Source organism: Myotis lucifugus, unplaced genomic scaffold, assembly GCF_000147115.1.
Source record: "Myotis lucifugus unplaced genomic scaffold, Myoluc2.0 scaffold_669, whole genome shotgun sequence".
Lineage (NCBI taxonomy): Eukaryota > Metazoa > Chordata > Mammalia > Chiroptera > Vespertilionidae > Myotis > Myotis lucifugus.
The window spans coordinates 211,975-236,743 of record NW_005871717.1 but is presented as its reverse complement, the minus strand read 5'-3'; the positions used below and the strand labels follow the sequence as shown (position 1 = coordinate 236,743).

The 24,769-nt window shown below is 43.6% G+C and overlaps 1 protein-coding gene and 1 non-coding gene across 2 annotated transcripts in view; both read right to left on the bottom strand.

The window, feature by feature from the left end:
- Positions 1-1,342: 1,342 nt before the first annotated feature.
- CDR2 (cerebellar degeneration related protein 2) overlaps positions 1,343-24,769 on the bottom strand; it is a 35,063-nt gene continuing 11,636 nt past the window's right edge. The window contains exons 3-5 of the mRNA XM_014447508.2: positions 5,031-5,179; positions 4,619-4,780; positions 1,343-3,157 (exon numbers count right to left, since the gene is read on the bottom strand). Of these exons, the coding sequence (XP_014302994.1) occupies positions 2,323-3,157; positions 4,619-4,780; positions 5,031-5,179 (1,146 nt within the window). The 3' untranslated portion in view covers positions 1,343-2,322. The remainder of the gene's footprint in view (positions 3,158-4,618; positions 4,781-5,030; positions 5,180-24,769) is intronic.
- LOC111823769 lies at positions 21,612-21,733 on the bottom strand. Its single transcript, XR_002826860.1, has one exon. It is a non-coding gene; the product is annotated as a small nucleolar RNA SNORA26 (small nucleolar RNA).

The window sequence follows — 24,769 nt, the reverse complement described above, 5'->3', positions numbered from 1 at the left end:
GGCACATGCCTGGGTTGTGGACTCAATCCCCAGTAGGGGGTGCGCAGGAGGCAGCCAATCAACGATTCTCTCTCATCATTGTGTTTGTCTCTCCCTCTTCCTTCCTCTCTGAAATCAATTAAAAAAAAATATTTATATTTAAAAAAGAATGTAGTCAGTGAGCCTAAGCTCTTCCAATCAAGAGCGAGGGACAGATGACGATCGTCAGGCACAAAAGCACGAGCGGACCTCCGCCTGCTCAGTGTTCGCGTGCTCCCAGACCATGTAGTCAGATAAAGATAGATGATTTCAAAGATTCATGGTTCAGTAAAAATGGAAGATGCAGAAGAGTGCTTATAGTACACTTATTTGTTTAAAAATATGGGTCATATAAACATATTCATGTATTAATATATACAGAGTATTTTGGAAGACTATACAAGAAACCTAATTTGTATAGTTGGTTCTGGGGAGGGGATGGCTTGGGAGATCAGGGAAGACAAGATGAGTTTACAAACTCTTTTAAACTTAAATAATTCAAAAGCAACATTTTAAAAAGTCAATGCTCATTTAATGTTTGAATATTATGTTTCTTTCCTATAATTGAATGAGAAAATGTTTTGAGAATCAACTGGTCAAGTGCTATTCTGTACCCAGTCTGACACTCCTAAAATAGTGAAAAATTATAGAGTATATAATTTGAAAATGTTTTCCAATCATATAGTAATTTTAACCAACACTTGTCAGTCTGAGCAGAATTGGTGGTATTACATAATCCCAAGGACTTGTGTAAAAGAAATGGGGGGTGCGGGGAATCACTATCAAGCCCTGACCTGAGTGGCTCAGTTGGTTGGGCGTTGGCCCATCCACCAAGGGGTTCCTGGTTTGATTCCCAGTCAGGGCACATGTCCAGTAGGGGGTGTGTAGGAAGCAGCCCACAGATGTTTCTTTCTCTCTTTCTCTTTCTCTCTCTCTCTCTCTCTCTCTTCCTAAAAATAATTTTTTTTAAAAAAAATATATTTTATTGATTTTTTACAGAGAGGAAGGGAAAGGGATAGAGAATTAGAAACATCGATGAGAGAGAAACATCGATCAGCTGCCTCCTGCACACTCCCTACTGGGGATGTGCCCGCAACCAAGGTACATGCCCTTGACCGGAATCGAACCCGGGACCCTTCAGTCCACAGGCCGACCCTCTATCCACTGAGCCAAACCAGTCAGGGCCCTAAAAATAATTTTAACAAAATCATTATCAAATTTCCTAATGTTTGTTGGAAGAAAAAAGAGTGAACAGTTGGTTACAACAGTGAAATGGCTTAAGCTTAAATTAATAGGCAACAGACCCATTTGTTTATTTTCATAGGTAGTTTTATTTGGTTTTTAGAAAAATATATACAATTACTGGAACCTCAGTTCTCTTAAATAGTTTTAAATTAAAGTATGCAAGTGCGAGGAGTCATCCATTTCCACAGTTAGAATGATGCCAACACTGTTCAGTAAAGCAGCAGATGGGGTTCCTGCAGCCAAGCCCAACCCCTGACAGGAGCCGCAGGCACCGAGCAGGTCAGCAGCTCAGACAGCACAGGAGAGCTTTTCCCCGTTTGTATTTAAGAAAGGAAGTAGGCGTGTGCTCGGCTACCCTAACACTGCACTTTGCGTGAACACACCTGGACGGGGTGGAGGCCTTTGGGGTGGAGCGCAGGCCGACAGGCGAACTTGGGTCCAGCAGAGCTCGCCTTTCTGCAGGGTGCTCAGTGCTTTAGGTGTTAGGATTACCTGTCACAGTTCGACTGGTAGCAAAGGAAACTCTAAGGTGTGGAGTAATGGTTAATACTGTTTCTTTGGATTAGACCCCTACTTTCTCCTAAATGGTCTTCATGAATTCACAGTATCCAACAGTGCTTGGGAACAGTTCAGGTTGGTGGTTGACTTCCACATTTTTGAGAAGTTAAGCCAGGAGGCAGCAGGGATCGCCTTAGCTCGGTTTCCCCGGCCCTTTCCCAGTGTAGTAGGCACTGTGTATGTAAGTACATCCTATGGAGGCTCCAGGCCTACCTCTCCAGGAGCACCGCTCTGCCCCCACTGCTTCGGGGCTTCTCAAGAATGGCAGCCTAGTCAGCGCCGGCCAGAGGCCAGTTTGTCATGGGAGGGGCTTACTGCGGGGCTTAAAGGCACCTGGGTTAGGAAACTGATACCAGAAGCCATCCTCTTTCCTCACTGTATCTACACACTTGCTGAGTCAGCAAAGTAGTGAGCAACTTCAGGCTTTGGGGTCTACAAACATGTCTGAGTGGGAGAAGGGTGATGGGAGATAGGAAATGAGCAGGGGAGCTGGAGGCCCCATTAAGGGGAGGGGAGAGAGCGATATTTCATTCTCTGCTCGTCAATCTCCTGCTTCGTCTTCTGGATGCAGCTGAAGATCTCCTCAAAGAGTGCTTTGTATTCGGGAGGTGGTGTGCTGGTGGGGGACCCAGCAGGCTCGGGGGCACCAGCAGCAGGTGGGTCCCTGGAAGCTGGGTCCCTGGCTGGAGCCCTGGCAGTCTGCACAGCCTTGTGGGACAGTGAGTCCCCCTCCTGCTGTTGGCACTTCTTCAGCAGCTCCTCGTACTTGGCCTTCAGGGCGCTATACTGTGTGTCCACTTCCTGCAGCAGGGACACACCCCTCTGCTTCACAGCCTTGGCCCTCCGGATGCAGGTCTCCTCGTGGCCCTTCACGATGTCACCGCCGGCCAAGCTGCTGAGCACCGTCTCACTGCTGCTGCGCTTGAGGGGCCTCCGCTGGGCCTCGGGCACCGTCAGCAGCATCTCCTCCAGCAGGCTCTGGCCAGGCTCTTTGAAAGGGACAAATAGGGAGTCGGGTACCAGCTTTTCGACCCCATTCACGAAGGGACGCTCCGACTGCAGCACCCGCCGCATTTCAGCCACCTCAGCCTCCAGCTCCAGCGCCCGGGCCTGGTAGGCGCCAGTGGCCCCCAGCTGCTGCTCCAGCTCATTGTTCTCCTTCAGCACAAGCCCGTACTCCTCCTCCAAGGCCACCCGCCTCTGCCGCTCCAGGCTCAGCTGTGCCTGCAGCGTCCTCACTGCCTTCTTCAAGTGCTTGTTTTCTTCTTCGTCGGGGCTTGGCTGACTTGGCAAGGAAGTGATCTTTTCTGCGAACACATGGTCATACACAAAGTGTCTAGGGAAAATATGGAAAGAATATATTAACCAAGCCAACTGAGAATGGTGAGAGGAAGAGTCGTGATTCTTTTCAGCTAAGTATTTTTGAGGAGCTGTGACAGGGACCGAATTTTTGCCTATTCCTCACTAGAGCAATGGCTAAAAAGAAATTGTGTGAAGTGGGAAAATAAAACAGATTTGAAAATATAATTTTTAGACTAACTTTTTTAAACATGAAAAGTGTCCAGAACACCCATTCCCAAAGACCAGTGGTCTGACTATTAGCTTTCAAGGGAGCCAGAACGGCCAGTGTTCTCAACCTTGGAGAGGTTAGACTCTCCAGGGTAGTCTTAAAAATTACTGATGCCTGCGCCCTAACCGGTTTGGCTCAGTGGATAGAGCGTCGGCCTGTGGACTGAAGGGTCCCAGGTTTGATTCTGGTCAAGGGCATGTACCTTGTTTGCAGGCACATCCCCAGGGGGGTGTGCAGGAGACAGCTGATCAATGTTTCTCTCTCATCGATGTTTCTAACTCTCTATCCCTCTCCTTTCCTCTCTGTAAAAAAATCAATAAAATATATTAAAGTGTTTTTTTTTTTAAATTACTGATGCCTCCATCCCCCCCCCCCCCTCGCCACCCCAATGCTGACCTAAATGGTCTGCTGCCTGGACTTGGGGTTTTTCCAAGCTCTCTGTGTGGTTCATAATATGCAGCCATTGCTGTAGTGGTTTTTAACCAGGAGTGCACATCAGACTCACCTGGCAGCTTTTCACCCACACCCAGAGGTTCTGATTTAGGCTGAGGGAATCACTTGTATTGCAGTTGGAAAAACTCAGCAGGTGATCTCATGAACCAAGCCAAGAATGAGAACCATCAACACAGAGCTGGCCTCTCTCCCTGTTCAGGATCCTTGGCAACTTGTAACTGTATTTATCTGTGTGAAGATTTGTTCATCTGCCTCTCATGGGATGGAAAACTCCCTGAAGGAGGGCAGAAGCTATGTCTATTTTACTTGCCACTCTTCATGTCTAGCACAGCACCTGACCACAGCAGGTGCTCAATAAATAGTTTTAAGTAAAAATTCAATCTCATAACTAAATTATAAAGGCATTTCTTTAGGCACAAAAACCGTTCACTGGGATTTCTGTTTTACTGAAGTTTCAATTTTTTTCTTCACTCTAATGTAAAATATAACCCCCAAATTTGTAGTCTATCAGAAGTACTGCATTTTATCTTAAACTAAGATTTAGCACATTAATAGCATGGAAATAAATGCTCCCAAGACTTGAGAAAATGAATTTCCATGAAATTGCTAATGCCCAAGAACTCTATGATTTGCGGTTAGTGGTTTGTTCAAACCACTGGTGGTCTAACAGCCACGTGATGTTTCTTAAATATATTTTGAGTCTACAGGAATGCAGATGGCATCTGTGTGGAGATGCTCCCGTAAGTGCATGTGCTGTGGAAGGTGGGCTCTTACTGGCGTAAGTCATACAGCTCTTTCAGACCCGAGAAGCTGGGTGCCGACTTTTGGCCACGCTTCCCCTGGCTCCTTCTCCCTTGGCCAGATGACTTCAGCTCCTCCACTTGGCCCTGGAGGTGATCGATGTTGGCTTGCAGGCATTCGATTGTTTCAGTCAGGCTGTGAGGGACAGACAGAGCCATTGCTGCTTGTCACATGAAATTGAGGGCATAGCAGTGAGGAGAGATTAGCTGCCAGTCACTCAAACTGGGCTTTCTTAATTGGAAGGGACTGCTCCCTAATCTATTCCTCATAAAGAATTAAACCTTACCCCATACTAACCCAAACCCACGACAGTCATGCTCTATTCTAGTTTATACTAAATGACTCCCGCGCCCTGGGCTTCCTCAATGAATTTTAGAAAGTTTACCTCAGAATCTTCTGCTGTGAGGCCTTGCTGTCAGCAACAAGCTTTTGATTTGTTTCTTCCAGCTCCCTTGCAGTGACATCTAGCTGCTCATAAACCTTCGCATGCTGCTCATTCATCTGCCGCAGGAGCTCCACCTGCTTGGTCAGGTACTGGAAGAGAAGGTGGATGCGCCCAGTCACACAGTGAACACCTGAGACGCCTGCCGCCCTCCAGCACCACTGGGGTCCTGCAATGCAATTCTGACACCAACTCCCTGTAGTTAGTGACCCCACAGGTTGTGAGGCTCAGTTTCACAAAACTGCCCACACTTCAGATGCAAGTCCCATGGGCTGCCTGTACTTCTGGCCAACCACCTATAATTTGGAGGTTCCCATGACCTCCCCTCAGGTTCAGTAATTTGCTACAACAATTCACAGAACTCAAGAAAGTGCTTCACATGCATTTACTGGTTTATTTATAAAGGAATCAACTCAGGAACAGCCAAAAAGAAGAGATGACAGGCAAGCTGTGGGGCTGGGGAGGGCACAGTGTCCACCCCTCTCCAGACACACCACCCACCCTCCTAGCACCTCGTTTCAGAGTTTCATCAAAGCCTCATTACATAGGCACGACTGATTAGATCATCACCATGTCGCCATTGGTGCCTGAGTGCAATCTCCAGTCCCTGTCCCCTCCCCAGAGGCTGGAGCTGGGCTGAGAGTTCTAGCCTTCCTCTGGCAACCAGTCCCGATCCTATCACTCAGGACATTCCAAGGTTTTTACGAGCTCTATGCCAGGAACTGGGGACAAAGAGCAAATATATAATTTCTTAAAAATATATGCTAGTATTTTTTTTTTATTGATTTCAGAGAGGACAGGAGAGGGAGAGAAACATCAATGATAAGAGAAAATCATTGATTGGCTGCCTCCTGCATGCCCCGTAATAGGGATCAAGCCCGCAACCTGGGCATGTGCCCTGACTGGTAATCGAACTGTGACCTCCTGATTCATGAGTTGATGCTAAACCACTGAGACACACCAGCCAGGCTGTATAATTTCTATTACACCACAATACCACAGGTTTGTTTTATGAAAAGAGGAACTTTAAATCCCAATTAAGCTACCTGTCTTCAGAGAAGGTGAGTCCAGGCCATGCTCTACACGCTCAGTTCCCCTCGTGCTTACCAACCCCCTGTGCACCACGGAGGGCAGTCAAGCCTTACAAAGCACACAACATGCAAAATTCACACTCAGTAGGAAGAATCTCGTGAGAGAGAGAGTGATCTCACAGAGAAAAAGCACAGAAAACATGATCATGTTTAAGCAAAAGTTTCATGTTTTACAGAAATAAGAAAGCCTAAAGTGGAGGATTTCAGGTGATTTGCACTTGGAAAAAAATCATTTTCTTTTTCTCTAAGTAAAAAAAACCTGAAGGGGGTGTGGTGATAACATTGATTTAACCAGAAAGATATTTTAGCTCATTATTCAAAGACTTGTTATTTTTAATTCTGAAAATGTTATCACCATAACCCTTATTCATGAAAAATTACTTATTTTGGTGCTGCTACATTGCTTTCTAAATGGCAAGGATAAGGGGAATAATCATAGTCTAATCAATGCCTCGGCATTCAGTTACTTTGATTTCCTACTCGATTCCACCTGAAGACACAGAAACAGTAATATTCCAAATGAAATATTTATAGGATTTCTCTGGAAAGAAAAAGGTAAGTCTGAAGCATTACAATGACCAAATGGCAACAGACCAAAGATATTACTTTAAAAACACGTTTCTTGGGGCTTTTTATAGAGCTACTAGAGGCCTGGTGCACAAGATTTGTGCACTGGGGGTGGGGAGTGGGGTTCTTCAGCCCGGCCTGCGCCCTCTCGCAGTCCGAAACCCCTCACTCCTTACCGCCTGCCTGCAGCGGAGGTGGGAGAGGCTCCTGCCACCGCCGCTGTGCTTGTCAGCCATGAGCCCGGCTTGTGGCTGAGCACTACTCCCCCTGTAGGAGTGCACTGACCACCAGGGGGCAGCTCCTACATGGAGCATCTGCCCCCTGGTGATCAGTGCTCATCATAGTGACTGGTCGTTCTGCCATTTGGTCAATTTGCATATTAGGCTTTTATTATATAAGATACAAGTATTTGCAAAGCTAACCGACTTTTCAAACAACAGGATAAATGATCTGAATGGGCTCTTTAAATGGCAGTGTAGCAGAGCTGGAAGAAAACACATGGCCTTTTTTCAAATCTGGTCACATAACTTGGGAGCAATGTGTTGAGAAATCAGCTCTCACAATTTCAACTTTCTCATCTAAACTCTTGGGGCCAAAAGTGGTTTGGAAAATTCTTTAAAATTTAGTAAGACAACATGGCACATGCCACACACACTTTGTAACACCTCCAGTGAGGTCTGGGTATCACCCTGTAATCAAGCATTAATATTTCTGCATCAACAATTATGGTAAAGAGCATAAATAGTCTCAGTTCAGGGTTTGCTGCCAAATAAATTGCTGCAAACTTAAGGAAAAAAATCTTGTTTTATAACCCTTTTGGGTTCAGAATTGTACAAGAGGTTGAAAATCGTTCACACCCACTTGTAGGTACCAAAGAAAGGAGATAAGCAGCACAGTGCATGATCCCTGTGGAGTCTGTGCCTACTCTTTGCTCCAAGTCCCACTGGTTCTCCTGGTCCCTGGGACACTGACCAGTGAAGTCTCTTGGAAGAAGCCTTTCAGAACTGCAGGGGGGTGCTCTTAATCTTGTCCTCTGGCTATCAATGTCACAGCAGACTCCTGTCACTGACAGGCATGTGTTCAATCTCTTGGAGGAATACTGGAGTGGAAAAAAGGTTTAGAATCACAGGAAAATATCCTATCTAATAAAGAGGGAATATGCTAATTGACCCTCATGCCATCGCAAAGATGGTGATGCCCACAGCCAATAAGGAGGGACTATGCTAATTGACTGCCCCGCCCTCAAAGATGGTGGCGCCCACAGTCACAAGATGGCCAGTGGGGGAGGGCAGTTAGGGGCAACCAGGCCAGCAGTGGAGGGCAGTTGGGGGTGACCAGGTCTGCAGGGGAGGGCAGTTGGGGCGATGGGGCCGGCAGGGAAGCAGTTAGACGTCGATCAGGCTGGCAGGGGAGTGGTTAGGGGGTGACCGGCTGGCAGGCAGAAGCGGTTAGGGGAAATCAGGCAAGCAGGCAGGTGAGCAGTTGGGAGCCAGCAGTCCTGGATTGTGAGAGGGATATCCTACTGCCCACAGGGATCGGGCCTAAACCGGCAGTCAGACATCCCCCAAGGGGTCCCAGATTGGAGAGGGTGCAGGCTGGGCTGAGGGACACCCCCTCTCAGTGCACTAATTTTGTGTACCAGGCCTCTAGTATACTAATAGTTGCAGAAAAATTTCAAGTTACTTTATACCAAGTATAGGAGGATTGGAAGATGGCTGCTGACAGGAAGGCAGACTGCAAGATAGTGTGTGAGTCGGAGAACAAAGGGAGAGTGTGTGGTCGCACAGGGAGTGTGTGTTTGTGAGTTGAGGGACAGCTATACTCCAGGGGACTGTTGGGGACTGCCGGACGGGGTTCCCCTGACTGGACAGCTTCCACTGCTGCTGGGATCCCTCCCGGAGCGACCGGCTCTGACGCGGAGACCACACCATCTTGAAGGGGAGAGGTGATGTTGTCAGAAGCCTGAAAATCCCAGGAATCTACAACGGCGCCCAGCGAACAACTGTGAACCTGGGAACACCGGTCCCACAGAGCGGCGCAAGCATGTGGATTCGAGCTCTGCACCCCCTCACGGAATGGTCAGATTTCGCCTGGGATTTCGGGCAGGACAGAGAAACGCGCGTGGTGAGAGCTAGAGGAAAAGTCCGTGGCTGTTGGGGCTGGCGTGATCCGCGAATGTTGAAGGGGATCTGCAGGGCTGCAAACAGAAGGGAACTCTAAAAAACAACAACCCATAACTGAACTGGGTGCAAAAGGGCGGCCTAAAAATTTTAACAGTGTGCCGGCTGCTTAGACACAAGGGGAAAAACGAGTGCACAGACTTGCACCAGAGTTCATGCTCTTACTCTGGCTTGTTTTCTCTCTCTCTCTTTTTTTAATTTTTCTTTTTCTTCTTTAAAAACTTGCTTTTGATTACTAAGCCCAATACATAGGATCACCCAATTGGGGACACTCTAAGAAACTGCAGGGGAAAGATGTTTTTGTGGAACCTGGGGATCAGAGCGGGGAATAAAGATCAGAGATTCATGTCTGGGGCAGCCCATTCCCCCAAACCAGTATTAAGTGCCACAGGGAAAACAGAATCTAAACACTAGCTAGAGAGGACCTATAGACACGGAGGTCAATCCAGAAACACTGCCACCCAGGGTTTGAATCACAAATTGACTCTTGTGTAAACACAAATAAAGGAGCATAAGAAACAAAGAAGTACTGCCTGCTTGAAAATCAGGACTGTGGCTTATAACACAGAGGAGCAGTGGGACGCAGGGAACTTCAATACTGTTCTGACTAGGAAACAGATGTGCCAAACAGAACAGTAGAGGAAATGAATGACCTTCACTAGTGCACATTTTTATTTTTTTTCATCTTTTACTTAAGAAACTAATTTTTTTTTCTTTTTTCCTCACTTGACTTTACTTTTTTAATTATTACATTTTTATTTTTATATTTATTTATTTATTTATTTATTTATATTTTATTGATTTTTTACAGAGAAGAAGGGAGAGGGATAGAGAGCCAGAAACATCGATGAGAGAGATCCATCAGCTGCCTCCTGCACGCCCCCCAGTGGGGACGTGCCCGCAACCAAGGTACATGCCCTTGACCAGAATCGAACCTGGGATCCCTGAGTCCGCAGGCCTTTTTTCCTCACTTGATTTTACTTTTTTAATTATTACATTTTTATTTTTAACCAGTATTGTTACTACTACTATTTTACCTTTTTTTTTTAAGTGTAATTTTATTTTCTCTTTATTTTGGTATTAGTGTTCTACATTCTATTTTCATCTTTCCTTTAGCATCATTTTACTCTATCTCAACTTTACCTGTATGCCAACACTCTCTTCCTCACTTTTCCCCTTTTGTTGTCCTGTTTCTCTTACCCTATTCCTGCTTTAGATTTTCCCTATTCCTTCTTTTTACCCCCCGTTAAAATTTCACCCTACTTATATATCTAATTTCTAATCCCCTGCTCTAAGTCCATACACACCTCTCTATTCTCTTTCTTCACTATCCAAATTTTTCTCTCTCTGTCGTTTTGTTGTTGTTTGCTTGATTGTTGAATATATTGGGGTTTTTTATGCTTGTTTGTGAGATTGTTTCACTTCTTTTATTTTTTTTTGGTTATTTTTTGCTGTTTTCCCTCGCCTCGCTTGATATTAGTTGTTGTTTGTAGTTTGCATTCATCTCTAGGTATTTGTTGCTGGCTTTTGTTGGGATTAGTGGCTGTTCTATTGGAGTTTTCTCCCCATATAAATAGTTTTTTCCCCTCTTCTATTTCATTCTTTCTTTTCTCTCTTACTTTTTTTTTTCCTTTTCTCAATTTCATTTTTGCACTCTTTTATCCCCTTTTTTCTTTCTTTCTTATCCCCCAACTCTCTTTTCTCTGGTGATCACCTTTATTTGGGGTTATTAGTATTGTGAATACATTTGTGTTCAGTGCCTTGTGCGTTGTGCCTTGGTGTGTTGTATTTTGTGCCTTTAAGTCAACGCAGGAGAGAGAGAACTACATAACCAGACACCTGGAGAAGAGAGATCATGGGGAGGCAAAGAAACAGCCTGCATATGAAAGAAAAACAGGTATCACCAGAAAAGGAAGTAAACGAAATGGAGGCAAGCAACCTGTCAGAGAAAGAATTCAGAGAAATGGTCATAAGGTGGATGAAAAGATGGAAGACAAATTCAACAATATGTGTAAGAACCAAGAGGAAATGAAAAAGAACCAAGAAGAAATGAAAAATGACATCACTGCTATAAAGAACTCAATAAAAAGCATCAACAGTAGACTAGAAGAAACAGAGGACTGCATCAGTGAGCTAGGAGACAAGGTAGGAAAAAAATACCCAAGCAGACCAGCTTCTAGAACAAAAAAATTAAAAAGCAGGAGGAGAGCCTAAGAGAGCTTTGGGACAACATGAAACGAAACAACATCCGCATAATAGGGGTGCCAGAAGGAGAGGAAACTGAGCAAGGAATAGAAAACCTGTCTGAAGAAATAATGACAGAAAACTTCCCTGATATAGGGAAGAAAAAACTCATACAAATCCAAGGAGCTCACAGAGCCCCAAACAAAATGAACCCCAAAAGACCAACGCCAAGGCACATTATAATTAAATTGGCAAACTCCAACGACAAAGTAAGAATCTTAAAAGCGGCCAGAGAGAGACAGAAAGTTACCTATACCAAGTATAAGTCTCAAATACTCTTTGGGACCTATCCACAACAACTTAAAAGAAGGCTAATGCATGGACCAGACACTACATATTAATTTACAACTGGAACTGTTCCTGCCTCGTGACTGAAATATTCCTATCTTTGCAGGACACATCTACCCCATAAAGGGCAGGTGAGAAGTCAATTCCCACAGAAGCCTTTGGGTGGGCAAAGGCTCAGAGAAAAGAGACAGCCTAATGGGAGACAGTGGGCTAGTGGCTAAGAGCATAGGCTTTAGGATCAGAATCTGGTTTGAGGTCCCACTTTGCCATTTTTAACTGGGTGACTTTCAGCAAGTAACTGAATTTTTCTAAGGTGAGATCACCTTATCATCTACCTCATAAAGGTGCTATGTCTGTAAAGGGTTCAGCATGGTATCTGGCATACGAAAAAACTGTTCAATAAGAGGTAGCTATTGTTATCTTTATGTAGTTCCAGTTTTCAAACTCTACATGTGCCAAGATTCACCTGGAGGATTACTGAAGTATAGAAACCTGAGCCCTTTCCCCTAGAGTTCTCATTCAGTGAGACTGAAGTAAAGCCAGAATTCTACATTTTTAGCAAAAACCCAGGTGAAATTAGTACAAGTGGTTCATGGATCACAATTATTAGAGAAATATTGATTTTGGACGTGGAAAATCCTGGAAGCTTCCCCTCCCCCAGTGTCCTTTTCTTGGGTCTGGGAGATAGAAGCATTCACTTGGATAAATAATTTAAAAATATTTTTTAAAATATATTTTTATTGATTTCAGAGAGATAGGAACATTAATGATGGGGATCATTGGTTGGCTGCCTTCTGCACACCCCCTACTGGGGATCGAGCCTGCAACTCGGCCATATGCTCTTGACTGGAATCAAACCTGGGACCCTTCAGTCTGCAGGCTGACGCTCTCTCTATCCACTGAGCCAAACTGACTAGAGCTAAAAAATACTTTAATTGATTGACTTGAGAGAATGAAAAACATTAATTTGTTGTTCCACTTATTTATGCATTTATTGGATTCTTGCATGTGCCCTGACTGGGGATCCAACACACAACCTTGGTGTATCAGATGATGCTCTAACCAACTGGGTTACCCAGTCAGGGCAACAATTCTTAAGCTTAACCTAACCATTTCCCTTCTGAGGACTTAGTTTAGTTGCAGTTGGTCATTAAGATTAGGCTACAGCCCAGCAGGGGCTCAGTAGTTGAGCGTCGACACATGAACCAGGAGATCATGGTTCAATTGCCGGTCAGGGCACATGCCCAGGTTGCAGGCTTGATCCCCAATGTGGGGTGTGCAGGAGGCTGCCGATCAATGATTCTCTCTCATCACTGATATTTCTATCTCTCTCTCCCTCTCCCTCCCTCTCTGAGATCAATAAAAATATATTTTTAGAAAAGATTAGGCTATATATTAACTGTATAAAGTAGCATTCTCTACCATGTTATATTTTGATGTTTTTAGAATCATAATCCTCTGAAATCACATACTACTTACCATAACCTCTTCCTAGCTTCTCAGCCTACCCAAATATTGAGTCTTTACAGATGGCTAATCTTATCTACTACGTTATTAAACTTTCTATTATAGATAATTTCAAACATATATAAATGCAGAGAAAATGGTTTAATGAACCTTCTTCTATCCACCATCCAGTTTCAACAATTATCAAAACAATCAATCTTGTTTCATCGCTTCCATATTTCTCATCTTCAATCATTTTAAAGCAAATCTAAGACATCTAATTCAAGTATATACATATCTATGTATTTCTAAACGATACACTTTTAATTTAACCATAATTCCAATCAACCTAAAAACTCCAATAATTCCTTAATATCATCTCTCATGTTTCAGTGTTAATCCTTTCCCAACTGTCTCTTAAATGTTTTTTCCAGCTTCATCTGTTAGCTATTGTCTTCCTTATTTCACACTCAGCGGGTACATTTACCCTAAAGTTTTGGAGCTGCCTCACTCATGGTTCCTTGTTAAGACCTTTAGCCTACTCTCCGCTCACCTTTCTAATCCAGCAGTTAAACTGGGGTTCATGGATAAAATTGAGAGGGTCTTGTAAACTTGGATGTGGGGAAAGTTACACCTTCATCTTCACTACCTTCTAAATGAAATTTAGCATTTCCTTCTATTATGAACTAGTGGCCCAGTGCACGAAATTCATGCACATTAAAAGGAAATTAATTAGAGGAAATATTTTAATATTGCTATTTGCTATTTGCCCTTTCTCTATAATAGAAGTGTGTCTGGCCCCACCCCCATTGGGCGACACCAAGACCCGGCTGGCCCCACCCTGTCAAGCCCCACCAGGTGGGGGACGCAGCATACATCTCACAGCGCCAGGGCAGGAGGGTGTGGCCTCAGGTCCCCCGGCCCTGGCCCGCGCCACACAGCCTCACCCAGACCCGCCGCACCACGAGACCCCAGACCTGCCACGCCGGGGGACCCATCAATGCATCTCCTGGTGACCAGTTGTTTGGTCATTATGGATGAAAATAAAGTCATGCATTTAAGCATGCACATTCATTTTCAATGCCTGATTTGTCTACATTCTCTAAATTGCAAAACAAATAACATCTTCAGCCAGATAGCATCATAATGCCAAGTTCTTTATATAATGACACATACCACTCAGTATGCTCCATTTGAATGGATTAAATGTATGTGACTCATATGAAAGGCACTGCTGCTTGCTCTTAATAGAGGAAGCATTAGCTCATTACCTAATGCCATAAGTGGTTTAAATGGCATATACTGACCTGAAGAATAGAAGGAAAAATAACAACAAAAAAACAACGTTCAGTGCTGTGGATGGCAGAACCTCTCCCTTTCCCTTTGTTTTTTTTTTGCTTTTCCCGTGAACCTATTTGCACTTGCCTCAAAATCAACACAGAAGACAAAATCAGATGCTGTAATCTGCATTTTATAGTGCCATTTGAGTACAAAGAGGTGCTTTCCAATCTTTATTATTATTATTTTTTAAATCAATGCAGCTCAAACTTGCTCCCAAAGTTCCAGGAGCCAGGCCAACGTGGCTGTGCAGACACACCTTTGTTAGGTGCTGTCAGGCTTCAGGGCTGGGGCAGGGAACATGCCAGGTGTTGCTGGAAACGAATCAGCTCTCCTCTTTACATAGCAGGAGTCTTTTCATTATAAAATGCAAAGCAGCAGTCATTTTCCATTACCCCCATCCCAGCCCTCCTCGTCTGGGGGCGTAGGAAGGGGCTGGAAGGATATTTACTCTCGGCTCTTTGATTTCTCTTATTTAACAGCCTAGTGGCAGCTGCTTCTCTGAGCGCAACGCCAGCCGGATCAGGACTAGCCGCACCTGGAAGGCAAGTGGCAGAGCTGACCAGGGGCTTTGACCAAGCTCGAGCTGGGCTTGGGACATCGGGAAGCTGAAGGAGCCGGTTTAGGAAATCAGCGTGTGTAGTGGTCCCCGGCACGCTCTGTCGCACCGCAGTGCTTGGCTTCCCTCCACTCCTGCAGCTGGGGAGAGTTGAGGCTGAGTGTTGGTGAAACTCGCTCACCTGTCGGAACCTGGATTTGGGCAGGGAGCAGGGCCTGGTGGCCAGAGCACAACGGGTCACAGCAACCTCGGCAGGCGGCTCTCCTCATGCCCAGACACCACAGTCAGGGTGCAGGTGTGGGGGCTGCTCCCGAAGACTCTAGCCCCCCCCGCCCCCCACTCTGCACCCAAGCTCCCCGCTCTCCCCCTTTCACCCACAGGCACCACCGTCCACCCACAGTCGTGGTGTGCCCCAAGGCTTGGTGTGCAGACGCCAGGGTTGCAGGTTCAAGATGCTCCGCCTCCTCCTGGCACTTTGAGCCATAAGAGCTGGCAGGGATCTTTCCACTGGGTCTTGGTCTTTGGTCACTGCTGAGGTTTTCTGGACTCTAGGCCAGGGACAGCCAGGAACTTTGCCTCTGCCCAAAGCAGTGCCTGCAGCCTGCCTGGGGTACCACCAGCCCCGGGAAAGCGTGGGGGTGTGGCCGGCCTAGGTGAGATGCTGCGGGGGGAGTGTGGGGGGTTGGCTAGCCGCCCCACCCTCAATTGGGGTGGGAGAGGCTGACCAGGGGTGGGGCCGGAGGAGGGGCTGGGTTTGCTGGCGCCTCCGGACACACTATGCTTGCAGCCCCGCCCACACCTCGCTGTGCACGCAGCCTGCTGATCGGGTCCTTACATGACAGCGTCCCAACAATTTGCATATTACCCTATTTAGATAGATGGTGGTGTTCATCACCAATAGAAATCTAGGAATTCACCACCAATTCTAGAAATTCACCACCAATTCTAGGAACTCACCATTAATAGAAATCTAGGAATTCACCACCAATAGAAACAATGATATTTTCATTGTTTGCAGCAGAAATCTTGATTTACACTATTTGAAATTACAGTAGTTTTTAGATTGCCATTAATGTATTCATAAAGATACACCTATATTACTAATCATACATCCTTTTCCCCCAACATTTTGATAGGCATTCAAGAATAGATTCCCGGTATAATTCTTCGTGTTTTGTGTATTCTGAGAGGAACATTACAGGCCTCAGTAGACCTCCAAAGGGATGCATGACACAAAAGTGGTCAAGAGTCCCAATTACCCTTCAGGCCTCTCTCTAAAGCCTTTTCAGACCACTTCTCCAAGGCACCCCATTAATTTCCCTCAAAACACTTAACACGTAATAAATAACTGAACTATTTACTTATTAATGTCATAGTTTCTTTTTTATAAGTATATATTTTTATTGATTTCCGAGAGGGAGAGAGAGAGAAACATCAATGATAAGAGAGAATCATTGATCAGCTGCCTCCTGCACTCCCCTCTCCCCATCTGGGATCGAGCTCGCAACCCAGACATGTACCCTTGACAGGAACTGAACCCAGGACCCTTCAGTCTGCAGGCCAACGCTCTATCCACTGAGCCAAACTGGCTAGGGTTAGTCTTCCTTTTTTTTTTTTAAACCCAACTTTTTAATATATATATTTTATTGATTTTTTACAGAGTGGAAGGGAGAGGGATAGAGAGTTAGAAACATTGATGAGAGAGAAACATCGATCAGCTGCCTCCTGCACAACCCCTACTGGGGATGTGCCTGCAACCAAGGAACATGCCCTTGGCCGGAATCGAACCTGGGACCATTCAGTCTGCAGGCCGACACTCCATCCACTGAGCCAAACCGGGTAGGGCCTTCCTTTCTTTTTTTAATGTTTTTATTGATTTGAGAGAGAAAGGGAGAGTGATAGAAACACTGATGAGAGAGAAACATCAATTGGCTGCTTCCCACATGCCCCGCACTGGGGATCGGGTCTGCAACCCAGGCGTGTGCTCTGACCGGGAATCCAACTGATGACCTCTTGGTTCATACATAGGTCAACAATCAACCACTGAAGCACACTGGCCAAGCAATGTCATTGTCTTTCTAAATCTCCCCTTATATATGTGGCCCATTTAGCACAATTTCTGACACATAGTAGAGACCTAAAAAATACTGGCTGAATAGCCATTTCTAGACCTCTCTTCACAACGGCTTGTCATGCTTTGTACAACTCAAAACTGTGACATGTCCAGAGACTTAAAGATTTTGAGAAGGGCTTTGGTGATAGCCCTCTCAGAAAAAGACTCTATTAGCCACCAATTCTCTCCCTTCTTATTGCATTTACAGATTATTTCCACATATTTATGCCCACAGCATACATATGCCTTGGTAATCTGAAAGAGTCATTTATAATCCCTACCAGGTATTATGTGAGTTCCAAGTTGTTGCCCCTTTTTCAAGATGCTCAAATTAGAGTTATGGCCAATGTAAAGAAACAAGTCAATATGCAACTAAGCACAAAGAGCCTATTTGAAAAACGAGAGTAAGACCCCTTCACTTGATACGCATGTGATAGCACTGGCTGGGGAGCTCAGTTGTTTGGAGCATCGTCCTGATATGCCAAGGTTGCTAGATCTATCCCCGATCAGGGGACATACAAGAATTAACCAATGAATGCATAAATAAGTGTGACAACAAACTGATGTTTCTCTCTCCCTCTCTCTCTAAAATCAATTATTTTTTTTAAAAAAAGCCTGTGATAAAAACAAAATGAAATGATTTAGGAAGACCTTGTGATACTTTGCTCCTTACAGAACTTGGCTTTAAAGATAATCCAAAAAATGGCAGGGAGCTTGTTTTCACATGGTCGGAGTTTAATCTTATTATTAAAACTAAGCAGAAAACCCTTCACTTCTCCAAGAATCTGTGATCGGTTACCTAGCAAAGGAGTCCAAATTGGTCAGCAACTTAAAAGAGAAATTATTAGATCTCTCAGCAAGTACTGACTTAAGGCCAGAGAATCATCAGTCTATCAGATGCTGCTTTAAGGCTTGCTTTCTGAAACTTTAAATGAGCACCTACCATTTTTTTCTGAATGTAGAAGGAAATGGATTAGTTCATTTTCTACCCTTAAAGGAACACAGATATGCTTCTAATATTCTGGTTTTCTCAATTCAGAATCTTTGATACACAGTTTCAAATGAATCTGACTGGATCCTAAAATTCAAGTGCCAAAAAGAGTTCCTATACAAAAGTATTTGATATATTAAACAGGGGAAAGGGAGACACTTAAGCAAACAGTGGGAGGAGGACATGGGGGTAGCAAAAAGGGTCAACTTATAGGCAAGATTGTCAAAGTTTAAGTGCAGTGAGTTATCTCAAACATGTCTTCATATTTGCACAGAAGGTCACCTCAACTATGAACACAAGGTTCAGGTTATGCACAAAAGCTACAAAATAGGCCACCTTTACTAATGAGGCAAACATGAAAAAGAAAGTCCCACAGGATTATATTAACATGTTAAGAGCCAAAGTCTGTCTTGTCTTCCTTTCTGTTTAGCCCACAATATCCGATTTCACCGAAACGCTGGCAGCACCAGTGATTGACGAGGTCTGGACAGAAAGTTATAGAGTCAGTCACCGGTGCCTAACATGGCGCTTAACGTGTTAACTATTTGCAATTGTAGGACCCTGAGCTAGAATCCAGGAAAACAACAGACACAAGATGTGGGGAAGCATGGGACTTGGTTGGAAAGTCTGTAAGGAGGATTCTCTGAAAGGTTGGGGGCCTCTAGGGGACCTTGCCGAAGGCGGCAGCCCCTACCTTCACTTTTCCAAAGAAGTCTGAGCCTTGGGTGTTTTACTGGGATCTTTATGTTTAGACTTCAAAACGTCCTTGTTTTAAAGACACTACAGATACATGTATTTTCTCAAGGACACTTACTCGGCTAATAGTATCTAGAGGTTAATTTTTAGTTCAGCTGTTGCTACCATAAAAGCCTAAGGAGGCAGGCAAATGGGGCTGTCTGGTTCCTTAAGCCAGGCAGTCCCTTAGCCCTCTCTTTCACAGAAACACGTGTCAGAATAATCATTCATCCGTCACTCAGGGTCTGCTGTTAGTCCCGGCAACAATCCAAACTAAAAATGCCTAAGGAATGGAATGGAAATTTGGCTTCTATGCAATGTTGGGATTATTCTTATATTAAGAATTAAGCCCAAATCCTCTCAATATAGTATCAAAATGACATTCCACAATACTGAAGAAATATTTCCTATTACCTTTGAAAAGCCTTTTTACCCTGATTAAAATATTATTATTTACCCTTTAGGAAATTTAGAGGGGGGGGAGTATGAATGTGAAAATAAAAACCACCTCTAATTTCACTATTAAAAGTGTGGCTTGTTGTTGTTTTTTCCCTCATTAAATGTTTTTATTGATTTCAGAGAGGAAAGAAGAGGGAAAGATAGAAACATCAATGATGAGAGAGAATCATTGATCAGCTGTCCCCTGCACGCCCCACACGGGGGATCGAACTGCAACCTGGGCATGTGCCCTAACCGGCAATCGAACCATTATAACCTTGTTCATGTGTCAACACTCAACCACTGAGCCACACTGGCTGGATGACTGTGCCTTGTTTTTAAGGTCTATTTTCCAGTAATTGAAATAAATAGATTTTTTCAGAATTAAGATTCTTTTATTACTAAAATTCTTAAAATATGGATAAACTGTGCAACAATTTATATTGTCCAAAATATATATACTTAAATAATTCTTCCCCTCAAAACAACCCTGTCCCAATCACTATTCCTATCACTATTACACATGGAGCAAACAGGATCTGAGAGGTAATTCACATGCCTAAGGTCTGTAGCTATTTGATATAGAATGGAGGGCTTAAACCTGAACCTTCTAACACTGAGGCCAGAGATCCTTCTACATAGGTAGAGACCCATAGTTTAGGAATTATTGAAAGAGTTTCATAAACTATTTATTGGTCTTGTTAAGATAACTGATTTCAACAAGTATTTACTGATTATCTACTATGTGCAAAAGACCATGGATAAATACAGCAACAGCCTTCAATGTTGCAATGGGAAATGAGGGAAGGGGGAGGAGAGAGTAAAATAAGTATAACATACAGTAAAATATTGATACATGTAGTAAAGGAAGCATAAAATACTTTAAAATTTCCAAAGACATGAGCTCTTAAAAGGATTCCTTAAAAGGCCAGGCTACTTTGTTCTTTTCTTTTACCCGCCCCCGTTTTTAAGATTTGATTTCTTTTTTTGTTTTGTTAATCCTCACCTGAAGATATTTTTTTCCCCATTGATCTTTAGGGAGAGTGGAAGAGAGAGGGAAAGAAAGAGAAACATCGATATGAGAGAAACACATTGATTGGTTGCCTCCTGCATGAGCCCTGACCAGGGCCAGGGCCTGGGAGCCTGCAACCAAGGTATGTGCCCTTAAAACAGAATCGAACCTGGGACCCTGTGGTCTGCAGGCTGACGCTATATCCACTGAGCAAAACTGGCTAGGGCTACCCTTTGTTATTTTTTTAAATTTATTTATTTTTCAATTTCAGTTTACTTTCAATATTATTTTATACTAGAGACCCAGTGCATGAAAATTCATGCACTTGGGGGGGGGGGGAAGGGTTGTCCTTCAACCCAGCCTGCCCCCTCTCACAGTCTGGGAGCCCTCAGGGGATATCTGCAGGAGGTGACCGGGCGATCAGAGGAAGGCGCCACCCCCATCACCCCACTGCTGCTGCCACTGCCAGCCACTGCAGCCGCCTACCCTCGGCCCTCGCAGCCGCCGCGGCTTTGTCTGGAAGGACATCCAGTCTATCCAGTCTAATTAGCATATTACCCTTTATATTAGTATAGAAGATTAGTTTCAGGTGTACAGCATAGTGGTTAGATAATCATATACTTTACAAAGTGTTCCCCCTGATATTTCTAGTACCCACCTGGCACCGTACAGTTATCAAAATATTATTGACTATATTCTCTATGCTGTACTTTACATCCCCATGGCTATTCTGCAACTACCAATTTGCACTTCTTATTCCTTCACCTTCTTCACCCAGGCCCCAAACCCCCTTCCCCTCTGGCAACCATCAGTCTGTTCTCTGTATCTATGAGTCTGTTTTAGTTTTGTTTGTTCATTTATTTTGTTCTTTAGGTTCCACATGTAAGTGAGATTATATGGTATTTGTCTTTCTCTGACTGGCTTATTTCACTTAGCATAATACCCTCTAGGCCTATCCACGCTGTCCCAAATGGTAAGATTTCTTTCTTTTCTATAGGCCAGACTACTCTGAGCGGGAGGGACAACTCCTGTGGGGATAATGAAGGTTCCAAGAAGAGAAGCAACACAAATACAAGGCTGTGGAGGCTGCTTCTATGATTCTTGGCACTTTAAGAGAATCTGATTTTGTCTGAGGGTGTCAGATCTCATTATTCTGCAAAGCTTCTTTCCTCCTTCTCATCTGGGGAAAAATTTGTTCTAAATTCTTGAAAAATTAGCTGCTCAGATTAACACTGAATAAAAGTGACAAAGGCTATAGGCGTATCTGAAGTCAATCATTACTTTCAATAATTTAATCTCTTTACATTAAAAATGATGCCCAACATAATACTGATCGATTTTTATGAGGACTGTTTGAAACCCTCTGACAGTCTTTGAAAGCATACTTGTAGTTAGTTCTATTTAGAAATGCCCTTTGACAGTTTCCTAGTTGTCTGTTTCCATTACAAGTCACAGTTTGGGAGTTTTATGCTAGTATTTTCACCAGTCACCTAGTATTTGCACTATTCTTTTGTTTTTCTCCAACTGTGACTCCAGACAGGGTCCAAAGAGGAGTTTTACCATCTCTTCTCTGGGTTTTATGGAGACTTAGTTTACCCTTCTGTGTTAGCCCCTTAAGGCACTGCGTCAACCTTAAAAGGGCACCGTAAAGGGCGGCACTATTCTTTTTTTGTTTTTAATCCTCACACAAAGATATTTTTTCCATTGATTTTTTTTTTTTTTTTTTTTTTTTTAGAGAGTGGAAGAGAGAGGGAGAGATAGAGAGAAACATTGATGTGAGAGAGGCACATCGATTGGTTGCCTCCTGCATGCATCCTGACCAGGGCCAGGGAACCTGCAACCACGGTAAGTGCCCTTGACCAGAATCGAACCCAGGACCCTTCAGTCCACCAGCCAACACTCAATCCACTGAGCCAAACCTGCTATGGCTGCACTATTCTTCATTCACCATGAGTAGTGTGTTCTAAGACCATTTTTCTGAACTATCCCATTTATAATTTCTCTGGGTTGGTGGGATAAGAACTGACTCTGATTTTCGACTACATATTTTTCTAAATTTAAAAAATAATCATGTATTACTTTTCTAATCAGGAAAACTCCTAATAAACATTCTGAAAAGTTAGTTTAAAACTTGTACAAGTGATTCCATTCATGTAAAGTTCAAAAACAGGCTAAGCTAACCTAGGGTGTAGAATGCTGGTTAGTGGGCGTGGTGACTGGAAGAGCCGATAAAATTCCCATTTCTTATCTGGGTGTTGGTTTCAGGGTATGTTTACTTTATAAAAATTCATTGAACTATATACTAAGGATTTGTGCTTTTTTCTGAATGTATATTTCAATAAAAGAATTTACTTAGAAGAAAAAACTGACACAATAAGATTTGAATTAAGACAAGGGTCATCTTTTAGTAGAGAATTAGGTTATATGCATGTAATGGGTACCCTTTAGTAGAACAATTTTTTTTTTTTAATCCTCACCTGAAAATATTTTTTCCATTGATCTTTAGAGAGAGTAAAAGGGAGGGAAAAGGGGGAGGGAGAGAAACATTGACGTGAGAGAGACTCATCAACTGGTTGCCTCCAGCACGTACTCCAACCAGGGCTGGGGCTTGAACCTGCAACTGAGGAGCCTTGACTGGATATTGAACCCACCACCCTTTGTTTCTAGGGCTGATGCTCTAACCACTGAGACAAACTGGTCAGGGCTGCCTGGGTACTTTTACAAAAGCATCAGACCTCCTTGCAGACAGCCTGAGGGTCAATCGCACCCATTGATGTGCCAACAGCAATGAAGGCTCAATTACAACAGGAGAGCACACACAACCCATACCAGGAACACTCCTGGAGCACCAGACTCAGGTGACCAGGAAGACTATGCCACTGGGCTCCAAAGGACACCTACTGCATATGGTTGCCCTACCAAGACTGGGAGAGATAAGAGATCAACCTATATATAGAAACAAACACCTGGAAGGTAGCCAAAATTAGGAGACAAAGAAACATGGCCAAATGAAAGAACAGGACAAAACTCCAGAAAAAGAAGTAAATGAAATGGAGCCAAGAAATCTACCAGATAAAGAGCTCAAAACACTGGTATAAGGATATTTAATGAACTTAGGGGAAGAATAGATTAACTCAGTGACAGAAACCATAAAAAAGAACCAGTCAGAAATGAAGAATACAGTATCTGAAATGAAGACTAAACTAGAAGGAATCAACAGATTAGATGAAGCAGGAATCAAATCATCAATTTGGGAAGACAAGGTAGTAGAAAGCACAAAATCATAACAGCAAGAAAGAAAAAAGAATTTAAAAAACATAAGGATATGCCCTAGCTGGTTTGGCTCAGTGGATAAAGCATCGATCTGCAGACTGAAGGGTCCCGGGTTTGATTCCAGTCGGGGCACATGCCCAGGTTGTGGGCTAGATCGCCAGTGGGGGGCGTGCAGGAGGCAGCCAATCAATGATTCTCTCTCATCATTGATGTTTCTATCTCTCTCTCTCCCTCTCTGGAATCAATAAAAATATATTTTAAAAATATGTACATATATAAGGATAGTTTAAGGGACCTCTGGGACAACATCAAGTGTAACAACATTCACATCATAGTGGTACCAGAAGGAAACGAGAGAGCAAGGGATTGAGAATCTATATGAAGAAATGATGATGAAAAACTTTCCTAACTTGGTGAAGGAAATAGACCTAAGTCCAGGAAGCACAGGGAGACCCACACCAAGACACTTGATAATTAAATGCAAAAAGTTAAAGACAGAGAATCTTAAAAGTATCAAGAGAGCCCTAGCTGGGATGGCTCAGTGGATAGAGCGTCAGCCTGTGGACTGAAGGGTCCCAGGTTCGATTCCAGCCAAGGGCACATGGCTGGGTTGCGGGCTTGATCCCCAGTGGGGGGCATGAAGGAGGCAGCCAACCAATGATTCTCTCTCATCATTGATGTTTCTAACTCTCTCTCCTTCTCCCTTCCTCTCTGAAATCAATAAAAATATATGATATAAAAAAAAAAGCAGCAAGAGAAAGCAGTTAGTTACCTACAAGGGAACTCCCATAAGACTGTCAGCTGATTTCTCATCAGAAACTTTGGAGGCCAGAATGGATTGGCACAAAATAGTCAAACTGATGAAAAGCATGGTCCTACAGCCAAGATTACTCTACCCAGCAAGGCTACAATTTAGAATCAAAGGAAAGACAATGAGCCTCCCAGAACTGAAAAAAATAAAGTAGTTATCATCATGAGAAATGTTAGAGAATAAAAAAGGAGAAAGAAGAAAAAAATATGAACAGTAAAAAGGCAATACATACCTATCAATAATTATTTTAAAAGTAAATGGATTAAATGTTCCAATCAAAAGGCAGAGTGACTGAATGAATAAGAACACAAGATGCATACATATGTTGCCTACAAGAGACCAACTTCAGCCCTAACTGGTTTGGCTCAGTGGATAGAGCATCGACCTGCGGACTGAAAGGTCGCAGGTTCGATTCTGGTCAAGGGCATGTACTTTGGTTGCGGGCACATCCCCAGTAGGAGGTGTGCAGGAGGCAGCTGATCAATGTTTCTCTCTATCCCTCTCCCTTCCTCTCTGTAAAAAGTCAATAAAATATATTTTTTTAAAAAAGAGACCAACTTCAGATAGATAAAAAGACACAGACTGAAAGTAAAGAA